We start from the raw sequence: 20,506 nt of genomic DNA on the forward strand, positions 1-20,506 counted from the left end.
TTGAGACCTTCTTCCTGAGGACCATGGCTCTTAAGATCAAAGCCTCTATTGTCCAAGCTCTGCTACATATGTAACTTGTACTTACAGGTAAGTGATGAGGATTTCTGGTGTACCATACCTCCCAAATTTTGTTCGGTAGATTCAGTGGTACAGAAAAATTTGGTAGTCTTAGCCAGACTGAATATGCAACAACTAATGTTCTGTGGCAACCTTGCTCTTTATCTTGCTTTTCATATCATGTTTGGCTTATTTATAATCTGAAACAATTTTTTAGTCAGAGTTCTGAGCATCTCTCCATTATGAATTATATGAGAAAATCTTGTATTCCTAGTTCTGATTTTTGCCTTTAACTTACAGGAGCATGACAATGAAAAAGCCCAGCTTAAGGAAATGGAACTGCGAGTGGAAACTCTTGCTGAGAACGAACTCAAGTTCAAGGAGAGGAGAGAGCGGTTTGAGCAACTCATTGAGTTCAAACAAAAGCAGATAGAGAATCAGAAAAAAAGGGCTGATGAGATGGAGAAATTGCATCATGATAGAGTAAGCAATCTCTTTGAACTGCAAAAGTACACGTAACAATCTCTGTTGAAGTCAAGCTTATTCTCTCCTTTAGAATACTCGTGCAGATGCAAAGGTTGGAAGGGCAGTTCCAGAATGAGATCAAGATTTTTGAAGCAACCAGTGCTGCAAGGCTAAAAAGGTGGAGAGAACAGCTCCAACACAATGAAAAGCGATTGGAAGAAGAAAGGGTAAAGCGTTTGAAAGAAATAGAAGGTCTGCAAAAGCAGTTCCAGACCATAAGGCAAGATATCAAGCAAAAAGAGTAAGCATCAAACACAACTTCCTCTCAGATAATTAAAATTATGTTGTCAGCATTTGGACTAAATATGTTTGTATGTACACATTGTCACTTCATGGATTTATACATGCCCCACTTTTATAACTAATCTTTTATGTATAAAATGTTGATCTCCATGTGGGAGCTCTGCATGATAGTGGGAAGCTGTAGCCATAGTTTGGCTGCTAGCATATAACCAGAATTTTATTAGCCCGAATATGGTACATTACCTCCTGTTGGATTTTCACTCAGAAGCTCCTTCTTAGTCTCAACGGTTGGTCAGTGCCTTCCTTAGGGTAAGATATGATAGTAGTAGTGATACACATGCGAGTTAGTGCGGTTAAGAGGCTACTTTCGGATATTGGCTTGCCGCGTAAATGACCATGATCTACTCTGAAATCAAGAGTTGTATAGCCATTGCAAGGAACCTGCCCAAACTAAGCATATAGAGATACAGTACCATTATGTTCGTGAGAAGACCAAGGATGGCTCTATTTGACTAGAGTATGTTCTAACGTTTGACACCCTTGCTGATATCTTCACCAAACCTAGGATGGAATTTTTTGAGTAGTTAGTTAAAATTTCCTTTATTTTTGCTAATAAAAGCTAATAGAAGCAAAGAAAATAAAAATTAGTGTACCACAGGCGACGCTATCCTCTCATGCTAGCTCCCTTGGATTGGTTACCCATCCAAGAGATGAGAGCGGATGTAGGTTTAGGTTCCTGCCTGGTGGTGGCTCCAATATCTCCCAAGAGAAGATTAGGGAGTGAGGACTGATTTGTGGCTGTGCCCGGCCGTATCCGAGGTAGACGTACCTTCTCGGCGGTGCATTCCAGTGTATTGCTCACTTGGTAGGTTGGCATGCCGCATGAGGCAGGACCCTATTCCTAGGGTTTCATGGGGTCAAAGTTTTTAGAGTTTTGCAATTTTCCTACTAAATGTGGGCAGTATGTCACGACTCACTTTCAATGACTTTTACACATTTATTAGGAGATTGGCTATTTATGTAGGTTGTGGGGTTTTTGGTAGTGAGAAGGGCATTTTTATATGCTCCTATATATGCAAACCCCCCTTGTAGTTCTGGCATATCAGTGATTAGCAGAGCAAGGAGCGTTTGGGGCACGTACACATTCTCTCTCTAGCATTTTCTCTAGCGTTTTTTTCTCGTTAGCGTTTCTCTCTCTGTAACATATTTTGGCCAACGATCTCACACTCTAGCGCTTCCTCTATCCTTTACTTTTCCCCTTCTACTGCAGGTTGTGTTGCATATCGGCTACCCGTGCCGTTCGATGGGCGGTACGCAATTGGAGGATGTTTGAAGGAGATCTGTTGCAATAGATATGAGATCCATTGATTGCGCGGTGCGAGAGGAGGTTTGCTTAGGGTTTTAGATGAGATCATCACCCGATTCACCCTTTTTCGCTGCACCTTATTTGCACCATTTTATTGCAGTTATTTGATGCTTTTTTAACAAGCCCAACACCTTCATGTCCATTGCACCTCGAGTGAATACTTCCCTTGTGGGTAGCTACGCAACATGATTGTGGTGGGCCTCCAATGCTTTAATTGACCCTAGTCTAGCAGAGTTTGCAAGTCTGCTTGCCAAGGCCTTAGGAAGTCTGCTTGCATAGCCTGGTATGGCGGAAATCATCATCGCTCTTACTTGTCTCCCTTTCTGAGATCCTTGAAATCTCTCTCTCTCTCTCTCTCTCTCTCTTCCCAACTAGTACGTCAAATATACCCAGTCAACATGCCAAGCTTTTTCCCAAAATTGTGGCATGAGAAATTAAACTAGTGCATAAAGTAATTGGCCTCAACCATTGTTGACTCCTGTATGGTATCATAGACAGCGTCCCTTATCCAAAAGGAGTCTTCATGTAAAACCTACACTCTAAATCTGATAGAGCTCTCTCTGGACCGAGGAAAATGTGACTTGCTCCTGACAATTGCATGGAAAACATGCCACACATAGTGGGCCACTCCTCAAGAAACATCTGGAGGTCACCATGGACTAACCACAAAGAAGTGAGTTGGCAAGATCTCAGAAACCGGGACATTTGTTCGAGATGCGAAGTCTGTCGAATAGTCAAAATCCTCTGCAAAGTACGAAAATTCACTCTCCTGTTGCCTCTAAATAGTGCCTACTGTGAGAGGCACGTGCGATTGAATTTTCAACTGTTAGACTGGCCTAAGCTGGGGCAAATCAAGCTACTCTCGGACTGCCATCGACTGCTGGTCCTCCTCTAGAGAGGCCTTAGGGAAGTTGGTTTGGTCAGAGAGAGGTGCATCTTGGTTGGGCAGCGAGTGGGCCTCTCCTGCTTCTCTTACAGTTTAGTTGTGCTGTAGATTCACATTCTTTTTTGGGGTACATCATCAAGAAATGTTAAGTGGATGGGGATGATTTTGGAGGCATGGCCTAGGGGTTTCACAGTCCCTTGGCTTTTGTGAGCTGCTATAAGAGGTTTTTACAGCGAATGCTTTATATCAGTCAGATACCCAACATTGGAATTTGTGGTTTTTGCTACATCGCGTGAGGTGGAAAGAGCTTCAGGCTGATTGGTGTAGACACACAATCCAGATAGCTTTACTTCACTACCTGATTAGAGTATCTTCAGGCCTTAATGTTTCCTGTGGTTTGATTTGGGATTTCCCCCCATGATCTCCTTGTTATGTGTAGCGGAAGTGATTGATGGTGTGTGTTTAGGATTAGTGCTCAGTGGGTACTCAAGGTTCCTTTTAATGAATGAGAGTGTTCCTCTTACTTCATGAGAGTTGTGCAATAGACTAGAGAGAGGAGAGAATGATACTATTAGAGAAGGTGTTGTAAGTGAGATAGATAGAGAGAGAAGACTTACACCAGATGGGGTCCCAAACCCCCTTCCAAGGGCCCCCCTCTCTATCGCTAGAGAGGTATTTGCTTTAGATTGCACAAATGTTGATACAATGGTCCTAGATGCTGAGATGCTAATAGGTACTTGTTGTGGATGCTTGGTAGTGCTAAGGGAGGACTTCTGAAAATGCTGATGCTTGAAGGCTGGATTCTGCAGTTTGCTGGCAATGAAGGCTGAAAACTGTTGTGGCTGAAAACGCTAGGAACTGGGGGTTTGGAACACTGATGAATGGGCTGGAATCGCTTGAGTGAAGAGGCTGAAATCGTGGGCGGCACTGGCTGAAAAACGCTTGTGTTGAGGCCGCCAAAACACTGGGATGATGTGCTGAAAAGGCTGGGAAAATTGGCCGAGGTGCTGTGGGTACTGGTTTGGGTGCTGCAGGGTACTGACTTAACTTGAAGTGACCCCCCTGATTCCTCACGACCTTGCTAAAAAATGCTAAATGTCACTTATTAATAAGTTAGAGAACTCCTAATAAGTGGTGCATTGTATGCAGTTTACCTAGGCTTGGTACTAATGGGAACACTTCCCAATGCCTACACCTAGTGTAATGTGCAGCGGAAGTGAATGCTGGTGTATGCTCCGGATGAGTGCTTAGTTCGTGCCCAAGGTTCCTTTTACTGAAGGGGAGAGAGCCCTCCTTTACTTCTTGAGAGTTGTGCAATAGATCAAAACAAACAGAATGAAAACTGAGAGAGAATGTGCTGTATGTGTGTGTGTGTGTGTGTGTGTGTGTGTGTGAGAGAGAGAGAGAGAGAGAGAGAGAGAGAGAGAGAGAGGATCGACACCAGATGGGGTCCCAAACGCCCCTCCAAGGGCCCCCCTCTCTATTGCTAGAAAGGTATTTGCTTTAGATTGCACAAAGTCTGGTACAATGGTTGTATATGTTGTGATACTGATGATGCTTGCGGTATGGTGCGGTTACTGCAAGGCTAAAGGGCTGAAATATGGAAACGCTATGGTACTGGCTGAGATCTGGAAACTCTGATGAGGCTATGAGCTGAATGCTGAGATTGTTAGACTTACACCACTCTGCTGCTTCACAGGTCTAGGGCATGCATGTATGGCTAGTGTGCCTTCGGGCTGGCCACCCTTTGCGTATGCATTCAGACTGCACTATCCGGCCGCCCACTTCTGAGCCGGGCGCCCTCATATTTCATTAATTTCTTGTTGGGTCGTGGGGGATTTTTCTAGGCATTGCCCTACCTCCCCTTGGGCACCTATTTATGGGGCCAAGGGGGTACCCACTTCCATCATTTGTTGTATTGAGGTTCTCTTGCTCTGGTAGTCAGTTCAGCCCCCTCTTCCTCCTCTCACATCTTGCATTTGTGGTCTCTCTCTCTCTCTCTCTCTCTCTCTCTCTCTCTCTCTCTCTCACGCTTCCGCACACGTGCACTCTCACATGGTATCAACAGCATAGGTACCCCTCCCAAGATCAGATCTGCCAACGTTTCTAGAATTGGAACCAAATCTGCCAGCGTTTTGCAAAACGCCAGGCAAGCGGCGAAATTTGGAGTTTTTCATCTCGGAGGACCCCCCCTCCACCTTGGTTTTGCAGATCAGGCCAGCGTTTTTGCTTTTGGCAGCCAGTGTTACGCTTTTTGGGCTCTTTTGTCGCGGAAAACCACCCCAACCTATCTGCGTTTTTGGTAGGCTGCAGCGTTTTTGCATAAGAAGGGGCAACGCCAGCATCAGCCCTCTACAGATCTTGCCTATCCTACCCGGCTTGGCATCCGGTGCTTTGCCGGCGACAATCCTCTTTATTTGCTACAGATTCAGCCATTTACAGCTGCTGTTTTTTCTCTGTTTTCAGCCCATCAGAGGTTGTTACATTGATTTCCCGCCCTCCCTACACCCTCTACACTGCTCCGGACCCTACCGGGAGCGTACGAGCACGCTGAAAATCGCTGGACAACAGCATTTTCATCACCTCGCAGTTGCGTTTTTGGGTGGACAGCAGCCACATGGCTTGTGTTTTTCACAGAGGATGATGTTACCTCCTGCCAGGACACCATCCGATGGTGGTCCATGCAGTCTCTCAGCGACTCCCGCAGTACACGGTATCTTCGACATCGGCTTGATCTTCTACGGGCGTACGATCCTTGGGAGATCCATTCATTCCAGCCATCATTCGGCGGTTGTGCACTCTAGAGAGGGTGGTGACTTGTGGTTTGCTAGGACACACCTATGCACTCATCAGAGGAGTTCACACGAGATATGACCATGCTCATGGCATATGGGATTCCGACATTCCCATTGAAGACACCACCATCTTGGGTGGACAGACACTTACCACTTGACCTCGACACCTCAAATCACTTGCTTATATAAGAGCATCTACATGGACTTAGGGAGAGGATCTTGGATCTCTTCTTGGACAGGTTCATTGCTTGGATCTACAGACTGGAGTGGGACTTCTGTTCTTTGGACTCTCTTGGAGAGTTTACCCGCAAGATGCGGGAGATGAGGCATCTTGCAACTACATCCGGAGTCACCCGGAGCTTGGCTTGGACGGTAGTGCAATTGCTCTTCTACACTCCTGATCATTTGGATTGCTACCTTCAGAGTTGCTTACACTCACCCTCGGTAACCTCACAACAGACTTATCCCCCGACCTGGGCAGTAGGCCACTCCCAGCTCATTCACATTAAGAGCTACACCGAGTTGCGGTTTGGTGGCATTGTGGTACTGATTTTGTTTTGGTTGACACCGGAGGATTGGAGGCAGGAGATAGAGGCGCAAGGCAGATTAGTCTGGACTCTGGCCTTTCCTCTTCTCAGAGGATCTTCACAATGCAGACTGCTCAGTTTGGCTTCCCTTCTTCATACTAGATGATTACGGTGCAGACAACTTGGTCTGACCACACCTCTTCTGAGAGGCCCGGTCTGACCACACCTCTCCTCAAAGGCCCTTCACAGTGCAGACTGTTGAGTCTGGCTTTCTCCTCATCTTGGATTGCCCTACCTACTGACAGGCACCATCTGGTGGTGGTCCGTGCGGTCTATCGATTACTGCTGCAGCTTACGGTAGCTTCTACAGTGTAGACTATTTAGTATGGCTTTCCTTGTTTCGAAGGACGTTTACGTCGCAGATCGCTACATCTGGCCTTCCTAGAGTTTTACACAGCTTAGCCACCTGGCCACCCTGGGTTACAGGTTCATGCATTGACAGGCTTTCGGTCATTCTCATGACAGTTCCTGGGCTTCTCCATTTTCTCCAGACGGTTTGACTACAGACACCACATATCCTATTTGGTAGGACACTTGCAGGTCTATTGGCACTTCTTCCACGACAAGGAGTTGTTTTTACACTCAGTTCGGGACCTTCACGCAATATCTTCACACTGCATCGGCGCAGTACAACAGTTTGCTACACTGCTCGTGACGACACTTTACCATGGAGCTCTCTCGGAGGTTGGGACACCCCATACTACTACCACACTCACGGAGTATTGTCCTTCAATGGACATTGCAGATGACATATTCATCATTTGCCTCACATCTTCGGCTTCACGCAGTTTATTCAGCATCGGGTGCTGAGAGGGGGTGTTAGACTTACACCACTCTGCTGCTTCACAGGTCTAGGGCATGCATGTACGGCTACTATGCCTGACCCTTTGCATATACACTTAGACTACACTGTCCAACCGCCCACTTCTCAGCCGCCCACCTTGTTCGGGCGCCCTCATATTTCATTTATTTCTTGTTGGGTCGTGGGGGATTTTTCCAGGCATTGCCCTACCTCCCCTTGGGCACCTATTTATGGGGCCAATCCTCTTCCTCCTCTCACACCTTGCGTTTGTGCTCTCTCTCTCTCTCTCTCTCTCTCTCTCTCTCTCTCTCTCTCTCTCTCTCTTCTGTACATGCGCTGTCACCAGGAGGTGTATTTTTCTTATTGCCTTTCGTAAATAAGTATTAGATATATTTATTTTATTTTTACTTGTTTGTCCCAAAACTCTTGAAAAGGTGCAAGTGGACATTGCATGGCCAGTGTGAAACGGCTGCAGCCAAATGGGTTTCTCACATCAGGGATTTAGGTCGGTCAGACAGGGATTGCCCGGGCCAGTTAGCACCGAATTCTGATGAGTATGGAAGCTCGTGTGCCCAAACTGGAATTTGGGCCACTCGTCAAGTCACTGCAACTTTATAAGTTGAAAGGGGCCAGTAAATTAACCCACATTGTAGATGTTGGTCAAATGGTAGTCTTCAATGATGGTCAGGAGACCGATAGGGACGCCATGGAAGCATCTCCTAAAATTTAGGGAACTTCTATTTTTGACTGGAAAATGTGTTCGCATCATTAGCTCTGGAATGACAAGGGGAACATTTTATTGCTCTGTTGCCAAGTCAACTGACGCACCAATTGAGATATTTTTAGCAGGGAAAGCCCAAACTCGGAAACTGGGCGACGTGTCAGCCTATGAGCGATTCTGCCACTCTGGGAGGCAAAAACGAGCTGCATATCAACAAAGGGGGCGCCATTTTCAGCCTCAGGTGGATTGTTGCAGGTACAGAAGCTATGGAATGCTTACCTTGCCCTCTATGCACAATATGGTGACGGGAGTGATGCCCCGCATGCTACATACTGCTCTCTTTCTCCCCTACGTACAGTATGTTATGCCCCACTAGTGGGCTTCTCATTTGACCTTTGTACAGCTCTGGGGGCTTATGCGCGTTTGCCAAGGCAAGAGCCTTCTGAACAGGAACTGGATTAGCTAATTGCTAATCCCCCACAGGTACGCACAGTTCCATCACGAAAGATTGCGAGTTTGGAGAGTTTTCTTGCGTGAAAACTCGTCCAATTCACAGGGGAACTGTCCCATTGCGTGCAGTAGCCCTTGGGACACGCGTAGGCGTGTTCGCTCCGCTAAAAACGATCCGAAACAGGGAAATTACAGCCTGCTGTGTTTTTCTGCAGGTTTAGGGTTTCGCACCTAAACTGCAAGGGAACATCGGGGGAGCCTCGTGAGAGCCTTGGGATGCATGTACAGGTTTTTGGGCTCCCGGCAGTGAAAAACAGAGAATTACAGCCCGCTGAATTTCTGTGACAGCTCACCAGAAAGCTTCCAGATATCGAGGGAATCCGTCCTAGACAGGTGTTTTTGACCTACAGGGGTTTTTGCGCTGTTATGCTGCCAAAATCAGGTCGAAAACCTGCGTTTTCAGCCCTCGCCAGGTTTGGACAGCTTTGTGAAAGCTTGTGCGAAGTGGTCGGATCGTCTACTTTAATTTGAATAAAGAAATACCGAAAGGGGCGCCAGTCTTTGGGGCCTACAGGGTGTTGGTCTCGTGTGCGCAGTGACATTCTAGTCGCTGGACGCAACTGTGTTCTCTTCCCTTCTCAGTGCTCTGTGTAAAGTTAACAGGTAATTGAAATAGTACCGCCCTCTACGTTGTACAGGCCGGTTATACGCGCACTCTCACAGAGATCTGTGACGAAGCTACTGAAAATGCTGCTTCTGAGGGCTGATGGTGATGGCTGATTTGCTTATGTGAAAACGCTTGGGTGTTGATGGCGAAAACGCTGGGGCTGGTGGCTAAAAACGCCATGGGGCTGATGGGAAACGCTGACTGGCCGATGGTGAGGCAAACGCCAGGTATTGCTGAGAGGTTCTTGGTTCTGCAGGGTACTCGCCCTTTTGCTTCCTTTGCCCTTCTCTAGCGCCCCCCATGCTGCTTATATACCACTTTCGTGTTGAGTCACGCAACAACACTTAGCCTCCACGATTTCATTAAATTGTCATTAGTCACTTAATTTATTAAGTGCACCATAAGAGTGGGTTCACATGCGGACAAGAGGTATTTTGTATGCGGTGAATTGCTTATGCATGGTTAAATGCTTATGCTAGGGTACTAATGGCTTGTGCAATCAAAGGGTATGTAACTACTCTAAGTGCTTGGACATGCACGTCCTGGGTACAGGCTCACAAGGGTTCCAGAACACTTTCTATGCTGACCTAAACCCTAGAGGTAGGAGTTACATGCACATAGGGTTAGATGTGCACGTGACATCCCTCCTTTTCAAGGTGAGGTATTGGTACTGAGCTGCATGGCTTTCGTATAGTCCGCCAACAACTCTGGGGAGTCTGCGAAGAAATCTTCGCTGGCCCATTGTGTTGCGTGGGTCCTGCGATACTTGAACTTCCAGAAGGTCTACAATGCTTGCTTCTCTGGGCCGCGCCGAAAGCGATGCAGAATAATCTGCTTCGACTACATGTCTTCAACTTCGTCTACGATCTCGGGTTTATCTTCTTCAAGAATCGCCTTTGAGGAATTTCCCTGAAACCACTTCAAATACAATATCATAGACACATCTGTTACTTGTCGAGTGACTTGAAAAAGACCGTGCTTCCTAAATGACTGCGGATGGAATGTAGATAAAAAATGTGATGGAGTGCCAAACCCTTCACCAAGTACATGCCAAAAATGCAATCTTTTTGACCTAAAACTATCAAGTGTGGCAAACCACAAAGGGAATATCAATGCTTGATGGACAATCATGCGAGTGCTTTTGCTGTGACTAGGTCTTGCGAAGGAATGAGTATGCAAAATTGATTGACAATCGTGAAACATTCTGTTTTCCTTGAATGCAAACTTTCTACCTTTCCTACAGTGTTGTTCATACTTCCGTGCTCATCCGTGAGTGAATCATGTGCATCGTGTAGTATGGCTTTCCTATGAAAAGGCAACACACAAAGACGGTGACGAAAATGCGAGAGACTGTCACGAATGAGAGACTCAGACAATGCATACTGACGATTCATGTGAACAAAAGATACTTCCCGAATGGTGCTGTGGACCTCGACTCGAGAGCCAAGATTGGTTCTGCATGACTCATCGTATCTGCAATTGGGTTAGCTTTATTAGGAACACAATCAATCAAACCACCAAATTGCTCACAAGACTGGAACCATCTAGCTTGACGGTCACTCCAAGGTGTACTTGGTACAGACTGGAGAAACTTGAGGACGTGATGATCCTTACGAACAATCAAATCTCTATCACCTCCGTTCTTCACGTTCTCTATCCATGGCGGCGTGCTAAGCCTCTTGTTGTAGCATCATCTCCATCATAGACTTGATCAAAGTCTCCATAGGGTTTGGTGCAATCCGTGGCCTAGATGGGGATGGGGGAGGATCGGAAAATTGTTCTCTTGGTGTAGGGACTTCTTCTTCTCCAATTCCACTCTCATCACCTTCACGCAAAGTATCCACTCTGCTTCTAGCGATGACCATGCATTTAGTACTTGGGGTTCTTGGGTACTTGGGTTCTTGGGGTACTTGGATACTTGGGGTTCTTGGGTACTTGGGTTCTTGGGGTACTTGGATACTTGGGGTTCTTGGTACTTGGTACTGCTTGCAACCTACGTTTAAGAAGGCTTTTCTCTTACCCAAGCTCAACTCCTTCCTGCAGGTGCACCCCTTGGTGGCCTTGCGCTCACACGAAGGTTGCTTTTTCCCACCTCACGTCGACTGGCCTGTCGTCATGCCACAAATTGATGACGTGGCATGACCACCCGTGCAGCTGGCGTAGCAGAATTTTTGAAAAACGCGTTGGCATGCTGACGTGGCAGGCAACCCGCGTTTAACGCTGACAAGTGCTGACGTTGCACACTGTACGGACGTTCGTAATTCACGCTGATAGCGCTAACGTGGCAGCCCAAAAATTGCGGTGACTGCTTCTGGCAGCTTTTGGGAGTTTATTACTTTTGGGACAGTTTGATTTTGAGTTTGATGATTTTGGGGCTCTGCTTTTGGGCATCCCTTGTAAGAATAAAAGAGCCCTAAGGGCCTCACTCTTCAGAGCATCTGGACGCAGAGTCTGAGTGCCGAGGACCCGCGGGAGTTGTATTTTGTTTAAGCATTAATATGAAAGAAATACCGAAAGGGGCTCTAGTCTTTGGGGCCAATCTCTCTGGGCATGGAACGGGCCGTGTCGACCAAAGTGAACTGTGATTTTAAAGTTGTGAAATATTTTAAGTGATTCTCTTGTGTGTCGTGCCAGATTCTCGACTTGGGGTGCCCAAGTATGTGACAATGGTATCAGAGGATCAGGCGTGTGCTTTTCTCAAAGCTTACCGGTCCTATCAAAGAGCAGACATGGCACTTTGGAAATTGTTATTGAAAAATCTCCGTGCCCCCGACCTCGAACTTATTAGCCACTCCCACCCTTACTTCATCTCGTATGGGGCGCGCTCTCGTCTTCATCGCTTTGTCTTATAGGGCATAAGCCAAAAAGAATCCCAGATTACACATGGGTTCTTGTAGAGAATCTGACAGAGATCAAGTACTCCAGAGACCCGAGATTTGGAAAACACCTGAAAAATTACCCGATTGATGAGATTCACTCGAGATGGCGTGAGGCTATTGATTCTCCTCTCTGGACGGGATGAAGGCTGAAAGGACAGATGAGTGCAGAAAAGTGGAAGCTTTACTCGTAGGAAGAGGTGAACAAAAGTGTTGACTCGAAGATGAACCAAATACTGGAAAGGCCACTGAAAGGGATACTGATGTACTAACAATTTGGTTGTTTGTGACAGATAACTGAAAATAGGAGCAAGGAACTCGCATCTGTATGGATTGGGAAGCATGGAACTGGTCCACTCTTTGCAACGAGGTGAGCATCTCCTTGCCTGTTTTGCAGGTGAAATTGAGGATGAGATGGTGAGATCGGGAGGGACGGAAGCTCAAGAATGAATCCGTCTATTCAAGATAAGAATGATGAATTTGAATGAATGGATGATGTATGTCGAATGATTCTAGTGCATCAAGATTCCTATATGAATGAGATGATACTGTGGTGAGCGCATCAAGAGTTCCTGCGGGATGAGATGGCTACACAGGGATCTAGGTGCATAAAGACTTCTAGACGGATGAGATGACTAGATGATCGAAACACTGTGTTCAATATGAACCAAGTGTGTGAATGAAGAACTTTGAAATAGGAATTTCCGAAGATGATTCTGATTTATGTATGAGATTAATGACTAAAAGCAAAGTGTCCCAAAAGCAATGAACTTTAAAAAACTGCCAAAAGCAGTCAACGCAATTTTGGGTTGCCACGTCAGCGCTGTCAGCGTGAATTACGGACGTCCGTTAAGTGTGCCACGTGAGCTTCTGTCAGCGTGAAACATGGGCTGCCAGCCACGTCAGCATGTCAATGTGTTTTCCGAAAATTCTGCCACATCAGCTGCTCGGGTGGTCATGCTACATCATCAATTTGAGACGTACCTCCCTCTTGAAAGAATTGTAATCGCCCTTGATTACGCCTGCAAAATCAGACATAAGCCATAAACCAGCCACATTCAGATCACAGTCATATCACATTTAGATCTCATTCAAATCACATCACATGGCATAGCATGACAGATCAAATCAATCACAAAAAAAATTCATTCCAAATCTTAGACCATGACTACCAACAACATACTTAGTAATCACATCTAGATCCATCCCAGACCTCACTGATGTCTAATTAACTAATCCTTATTGCAACCATGTCTATAGAGATTTTCCACTCAAGCAATGTCGTGTGCGAGTAATCATTTCCGAGGATCCCAATCTATCACTAAGTTCATATTGAACAGAGTGGTTCAATCATTCAGTTCTAGCTGTGTGGCCATCTCATCCCTCAGGACTCTTGATGCGCGCACGACAGTTCCATTGAATCAGTCGCGATTCAATATTCATGATTCGTTATTATGTTCATTCGGGAGCTGTCACTGCTCGAAAATCATCATCATCTCATTCTCAATCTTGTTATCTATTCACAAATACCAGGTTCTTCCATTAGTTTCAATTAAAATTCATGATACTTATTAGGTTCATTCTGGAGCGGTCATTGCTTCCAATTAGTCTCCACTATCACCAATTTCACATGTTATCTGCACACATCTAGCAAGTTCTTTGAGAGCCTAAGGGCTTCACTCTTTAGAGCATCTGGATGTAGAGTCTGAGAGCCGAGGACCTGCGGGAGTTGTATTTTGATCAAGCATTAATATAAAAGGAATATCGAAAGGAGCATCAGTTTTGGGGCCAATCTCTCTGGGCATAGAACTACGCCGGGGGCCGTGTCGATCAAAGTGAATTGTGGTGCCCAAGGCTGTGACACGCGATGTGCAAGGTACGCTCTCAATGAGTGGAAAAGAGGAACGAGGGGAGGCTAGACAAGCCCTTCTTTTCTAGGTCACCTATCACTCTTCAAAAACACAGATTAGAGATCGACACACCAAGTGGTCTTGGGTTACGTGCGATCGCAAACAAGCAATTTTTTTTTTTTTAATGTGGTTCTTTATGACTTAATTGCCCTAAAGATAGAGTGATGAAGACGGGAGCGTGCGCGATGCGTGATGGACTAAGGGTCGGAGAGGCTAATAGGTCCGGTGTCTGGACATGCGGATTCTTCAAACAAAATCTGACAAAATTTGAGAGAAATTCTTTAGGTTCTTTTCTTGAGTGATGATACCGAACACTGCCAATGAGCTCTAACACCAATGTAATGTGCAAGGGAAGTGAATGATGGTGTATGCTCAAGATGAGTGCTCAGTTCGTGCCCAAGGTTCCTTTTACTGAAGGGGAGAGAGAGCCCCCCTTTACTTCTTGAGAGGTGTGCAATAGACCAAAACAAAGAGAATGAAAGCTGTGAGAGGAGGTGCTGTCTCACACACACACACACACACACACACACACACACACACACACACACACAGAGAGAGAGAGAGAGAGAGAGAGAGAGAGAGAGAGAGAGAGAGAGAGAGAGAGAGATTGATTGATTTTATTATCGTCCTCGGAGGTCAAATATGACCTATGGGACCAAAGTTACATGTGATGTAGTATGTGTATGGCTGATAAGTGACTCTCGATGCTCAAAAATTGTGGAGATGAGAGTCGCAATGGAGAGCCCACACTGTGGTTGGGAGAGGAAAGTGTGAAGGTCTAAGTGATGGTTGAAAACGTGAGAGAAGCAAGTTCGGATGTGACCAAAAGCTAAGCACTCTAGTAGTGTGTGGTACTCAAAACTCTCGAACTTGCAGTGAGCATAATGTGCACAATCGATTTGACTCTTCTCCATTTTCCCAACGCCCTATCTCGCATTGAAGGGAATGGGAGCTAAGCCAAATGGCTGCGATAGTGCGTATTGCTGACAAGGGGATAGGCTCAAGCATGTAAGTGTGAGTACGGTTTCTAGAAAAGCTTCATTCACTTGGGAGTCAATTGAAGCATTATGTAGTGAGTGTAATGCATCCCATCTCCCAAACCACTTCTTTATGTCTTGCATCCGTCCCAATGCATCAAAAAGGTACTTCTTGAGTTAAAGTGTCTCATTGTTGTACACAATGCATGGCTTCTCCTTATGGTTGGTTTTCACAAGCATAACCTTTGTTTTGGATTCATTCACAATCAGCCCACTATGCTAGAAAAAGTTCTCAAGGACAACCAGAAGCTTTTGTGCATCTTCTAAAGTATGTGTTAGAAGCACTACATCATCCGCGTACAACAAAAGCATGATTACCGCATTGCAAATAGTGACCTCTTCAATGCCTTCTTCTTGCATGAAGGCAAGTATCATTTGTTCCAATTGATCAATGCATAGACCAAAGAGAGTTGGTGACAATGGACATCCTTATTTAACCCCAATAGTGCTTACAAAAATTTCTGAAATTTCTCTTTTCATGTGCAATTGACACATCAGCTTCTTATAGATTCGAGAAACCGCAAGCATAAACTCGCTTGGCACTTCGAGTTCTTCCATCCTTCTCCACAAATTGTTACGTGGAATCATATCAAAGGCTTTCTTAAAGTCCACAAAACAACAATACAATCGCTTGCCTTTCAATTGACTTTCCTCCATGAGAACACGAAGAGTGACAAGATGATCAATGGTACTATGTCACCGACAAAAACCCGCTTGTCCTTTTGCACGCTTGTCATTTTCTTCAGCCCTACCACTCAATTTCATCTCCATTATGCACCCAAACAACTTTTCCATAACAGACCCAATCATTATAGTCCGGTAGTTGTTTACATTCTTTATCTCCTCCTTTATGCAAAGGCTTGACCCAATTAGTACTCCAATCATAAGGCATACCATGTTGAAGTGTAAGGTTGAATATATCACACATCCACTCATGGGTAAAATCTCCCGTCCATTTGATCATCTCTGGCTTGATACCTCGAAGATCTCTTGCTTTGCGAGTGGCCAACTTTTCAAGCCCACCGCATACATCCTCAATAGTAAAAAAAGAGGGCATACATGGGAGTGAACTATAGAATGGCAATTTTTCAGCGTTTGGTTGCTCATATAGTTGCCTACAATGTGTGTCCATATCCACAAGACTCAAGTGACCAAATTTCTCAGTTCGCTTGCTACTCAAGTTTCTCCAAAATCTTCCACATGCACGTGCCTTTCTTCGACTTGAAAAAGTTGTTGCTTTACTTTCCATCTTCTTCTCTTCTTTTGAATCAATGCCTTGTATGTATGCAAATGACTTTGATAGTTGTCTTTGTCCATAGTTGCATCAAGCTTTATCAAGGACGTTCGAGCATCTTGACATTCTTTATCAAACCACCTTTTGCGCGATCTATCTTTGTTGATACCATGGACATGCTTTATGACAAAGCATTCTTCGGCACAAGAACAAATAACTTTCTTGAAAGCTTCCCATTTAGTTTCGAATGGTGCGTCATATTAAAACTTTGTCATCCATAACTTTTGCTTCAACCATTTCAATGTACATTGGTGTTCGTTTGAAATCCGTACATAGTGATAACTTCTCTTCCCTTTGGCTGAGATTATCATGCTTAGTTGCTTCTCCACATTCAAGGTCAATACATAAGGTCCGATGGTCTAATTCCGGGGTCCATTGGCCAAACATAAAACTCGTAATGCAATATATGATGGCTTCGTAGAGTAGCTTATAGTCAATCACACTATCCCCATTATGTTTTCTACATGTAAATCCATTGGTTCCACTCCACAAAAGATACACCAATGGCGATGAGCATACCCGTGCTATTATACGTGTGTAAAATTAACATTCCATAGTGATCCGACTCTTTCTCATCCATTGAAGTACGATAATAGAAGTGAACTTCCTCCAACTCCCTTGAAATGTATGGCATATCAAATTGTTGAGTATCATGTTGCAATGTTTTTGTGCGAGCATTCATATCCCCAAATACAATAACATCACCTTCGCCATTGAAATAAGCAATGTCCTCTTCTAAATAAAAAAAATGTCTAATCTTTATTCAAGCAAGCATAAAAGGGGGAATCATGATGAGGAATGTAGCAACCGGCTACAAAAATGGGTGCTCTTTTTGGTGTCATAATTTTCAGCCATACATAACGTTTGTACTTGTCATCTTTTACAATTGATACAAAATCTTCCAATCCTTTCTTAACCGTACATGCTACCCCTCCTTGTCCTCTTCGTTGCTTGAGATTCTTTGACCACATCAATGAATGTACATTGTAATCCTCCAAGCCGTTAATCCTTTGTGTATCATGCTCCCAAGTTTCAACAAGAAGTACAACATTGGCTTTGCTTGTTAGTTCATCAATGCTAACCCCCGCATTCCATGGATATCCATTGCAATTCCAAAAGCATATTTTCAATTGTAACTCGGCCTCATAGGTCGCGCATCCCTATTTGCTCAAGGGACTTGCATCCTCCTTGGGCACATTTTCTTCGTGAGAGAGCTCCTTGTTTTTCTTATTCTTTTCCTCATATGCCTTGCGACGCATATTTTGTTGCTTAATAGTGCGATCTTCACATACAAAACATTTTGTATCCCTCAAATAGATCCAACTATTGTCAAGGATAATCTTTCGTTTGGTCTCATCCGGCATGGTGCATACAATTGGCTGTTCTCCCGAGCGAGGAGCTCCTTGCTTACCCACTCTATGTGCTCCATAGACCATAACTCCGGACATGCCAAAGTGGATTTTGGAAGAAGTCTTCGATAACAATGGCAAGAGAAGGAGGCATTCTAACTTCTCACGAATAACAATGTTCTTAGAATGTCTATAATCGGCCTGTACAACGTAGGGGTGGTACTATTTCAATTACCTGTTAACTTTACACAGCAAGTATCAAATGAGTGATTCTGACGAGAAATAGGCTCGCTACTGCTGCTCGCCCCCCTCCCCTGTGCGCCATCGCTTCCCCCCCCCTTGCTGCCTCCCGTCCCTTGCCTGCGCCTCACATTGCCGCCCTGCCTGCCCGCCCGCTCGCGCGTGCCAGCCACTCCAGTCCGCTCCTCCTGCCCCCGCTTGCAGCCGCCTGCAGCCTCGCCTCGTGCTGCCTCCCCGCCGGCCCACAGCGCCCCCCTTCTCACGCCGCCACCCCCCTCCCCGCTGCCCCTTTTACCTCGCTCTGCTGCCGTTTTTCTTCCCCCCCCCCCCCGTTCTTCGTCAATCCTGAAGGACTTGCACTTGGCTCTGCGTCTCTGTTACTTCAAGCAGTGCTCGGCGTGCTCGGTTGCAGAGCGCCTTCACTGATCGCTTCTTCGCCACAGCAGTAGACACAGATGGAGGCTCCAGCTCCGCCACAGAGGGACTCATCCGAAGCCCCCTCGCCCGACCCCGCTGAGCCCACCATTCGACTTGCTCTTTCGCCGACAGAGCAAGTGAGCCTTGCCGCAGAGGTAGAGCGCTTGCAGGCGACTTCCGTCATCTGCAAGGTTCTCGGCACCCGTCCTAGCAGAGGAGAGCCGCGAGACCTTCTCCAGGCCCGCCTTCTCGCAGAGGTGGGCAAGATTTTGGATGTCCAGATTCTCGGACGGGGGTACTACTAGATCGAGTTCGAGACTTCCGAGATGGCCTCCAAGGTCATAGCTATGAGTCCACTGGCCATTCGAGCATCACGCGCCCACTTTCGACAATGGCGACATGGTTTTGACCCGACTTCGGATGTGCTAGTAGAGGAGGCAGACATCCCCATCTCAGTCTGCTTTCCGGGTTTACGGAGGGAGTACCTTCCACTTCTCTCCAGGATTGGCTCCGCCATCGGGACTGTCCTGGAGACACCTCGTACGGCAGCATCAGTAGCTGCCAAGGCGGCTGGCATCCCTTCAGTTCAAGTTTTGGTCAGAGATACCCACACGCTCCCGAAGGTCATCCTTCTGCCTTGGGTGAGTGGGGGTTGGTTTAGACAGAGTGTGGAGTACTCGGGTCTCCCGAACTAGTGCTTCATTTGCAGAGAGATGGGCCATCTAGCGAAGGCCTGTCCACGGAGGAGGCCACGACCTGCACCTCAGCCTCAGCCCCAGCCTGCCAAGGTTGGGCCGCAGCCACAGCCAGCGGCACAACGCACAGATTCTGAGCCACCCTCCGAGCCTGGGGCTCCAGCGGAGGAGGGATGGCAGCAGGCTCGTGGCTGTCGACGCCAGGGGCCACAGCGGTAGCCTGGCACTCAGAGTGGCCCTCAGGTGCCTACTCAGCAGCAGTGGGTTCCCATGGGGAACCGCTTTGGTCCTCTTGAGCAGGAGGAGCCCCCTACGCTAGCCTCCACTTCCGCTTCACCCTCGCCAGCCACCCCACCTTCAAATTTCCCCTCTTCCTCCTCATCCCCTCCCCCGCCCTCTGCTCCCGCCCACTCCCCAGCTCGCCCCCCTGTCTTTGTCGCCCCACCGCGCTTCGCTTCTCCTCCGCCTCCCCCAGCTCCTTCTCCCCCTCCTCTTGCTTCAGTGCCACAGTCGACTCAGGAGACTGGTCCCTCGCCGGCGGCTAGGAGATCTCTTGGCAGCGCCTTTGCCACGAGTCGCCTAGCGAGAGAGGGTCAGCCTTTCTTGCGGCCCCCTCTGCAGATTCAGACATCTTCCCTTGCAGCTATCGCTCGTGGTCTGACGAGCATTGACCTCCGACGCCGCTGGGATTTCTTCGATTACGGATTCACTCGCTTTCTCGGCGATTCCGCAGCAGACCACGAGGCAGCCTGCTTTAGGGTCCACGCTCTGTTCCTCGCCGCTAGGGGGACAGAGGTCTTGGACTCAGCAGCTCGTTTCTCCTTTCCCCTCTGTGGTCGGACCGAGACAGAGTGGTCCCTAGACTCAGTGGTGGGATGGTTGCATACACAGGTTCTCGAGTTCTCTCACCACATGGGAGAACTTGGAGTTACAGATTTGCTGCAGACTTTGTGGCCATTGGCCAAGTTTGCGGTGACACCCCCAGACTCAGCAGGATGTAGGCACATTGTGGTGTACTTTTTTGCTGAAACGCAGTGTTTGCCTTGCTATGTATACATTCATGAGGACTCCTGGACAAAGGAGGTTGCTTTACGCACGGCTCGCTCTGCATGGGCTTGGGCCAGGCACTCACTACAGGCTCGCCTATCTAGAGGACGCTCGGATGCGGATTACTCCCCATCCAAGCCTTCCTCAAAGATAGCCCGTCTTGCTGCTGCGGCAGCATCTGTTCTCTCTCACTCCCCGTGAGGATCGTCTCGTGGAACGTGCAGGGATTAGGTGGGCCCCAGTTTCAGCGACAGCGGGGCCGATTGCGTCAGGAGCTTCAGTGTTGCCTTGTGGGAGGAGAGATTGATCTCCTTATGCTTTAGGAGCACCATTTGTCTGAGAGCCGCATTCGGCGATGTGGTCAGATTTTGGGGGGACGTTATGATACCTTTTGGTCAGCTGCTTTTGGACCTGGAGGCATCCAGGGTGGGATATGTATGACTATTGCGGACTCATTGCAGCAGGCCATTGTGGGCAGAGGGATTATTGTGTCAGGCAGGGCTCAGTGGATTACTTTGCAGGTTAAGGGTGGCCTTGTGGGC

General features: G+C 46.9%; 1 protein-coding gene across 3 annotated transcripts in view; it reads left to right on the top strand.

The window, feature by feature from the left end:
- LOC147425630 (uncharacterized) overlaps window positions 1-20,506 on the top strand; it is a 56,865-nt gene that overhangs the window by 8,943 nt on the left and 27,416 nt on the right. For all 3 annotated transcript variants that reach the window (XR_015186386.1, XR_015186385.1, XM_086499697.1), the window contains exons 2-3: window positions 358-540; window positions 627-823. Coding sequence is in view for 1 of the 3 variants with exons in the window: in XM_086499697.1 (XP_086355823.1) it covers window positions 358-540; window positions 627-823 (380 nt within the window). In the remaining 2 variants the exon portion in view is untranslated. The remainder of the gene's footprint in view (window positions 1-357; window positions 541-626; window positions 824-20,506) is intronic.

The sequence above is a fragment of the Adiantum capillus-veneris genome, chromosome 25 (assembly GCF_014529385.1).
Source record: "Adiantum capillus-veneris isolate H3 chromosome 25, ASM1452938v2, whole genome shotgun sequence".
NCBI classification, from domain to species: domain Eukaryota; kingdom Viridiplantae; phylum Streptophyta; class Polypodiopsida; order Polypodiales; family Pteridaceae; genus Adiantum; species Adiantum capillus-veneris.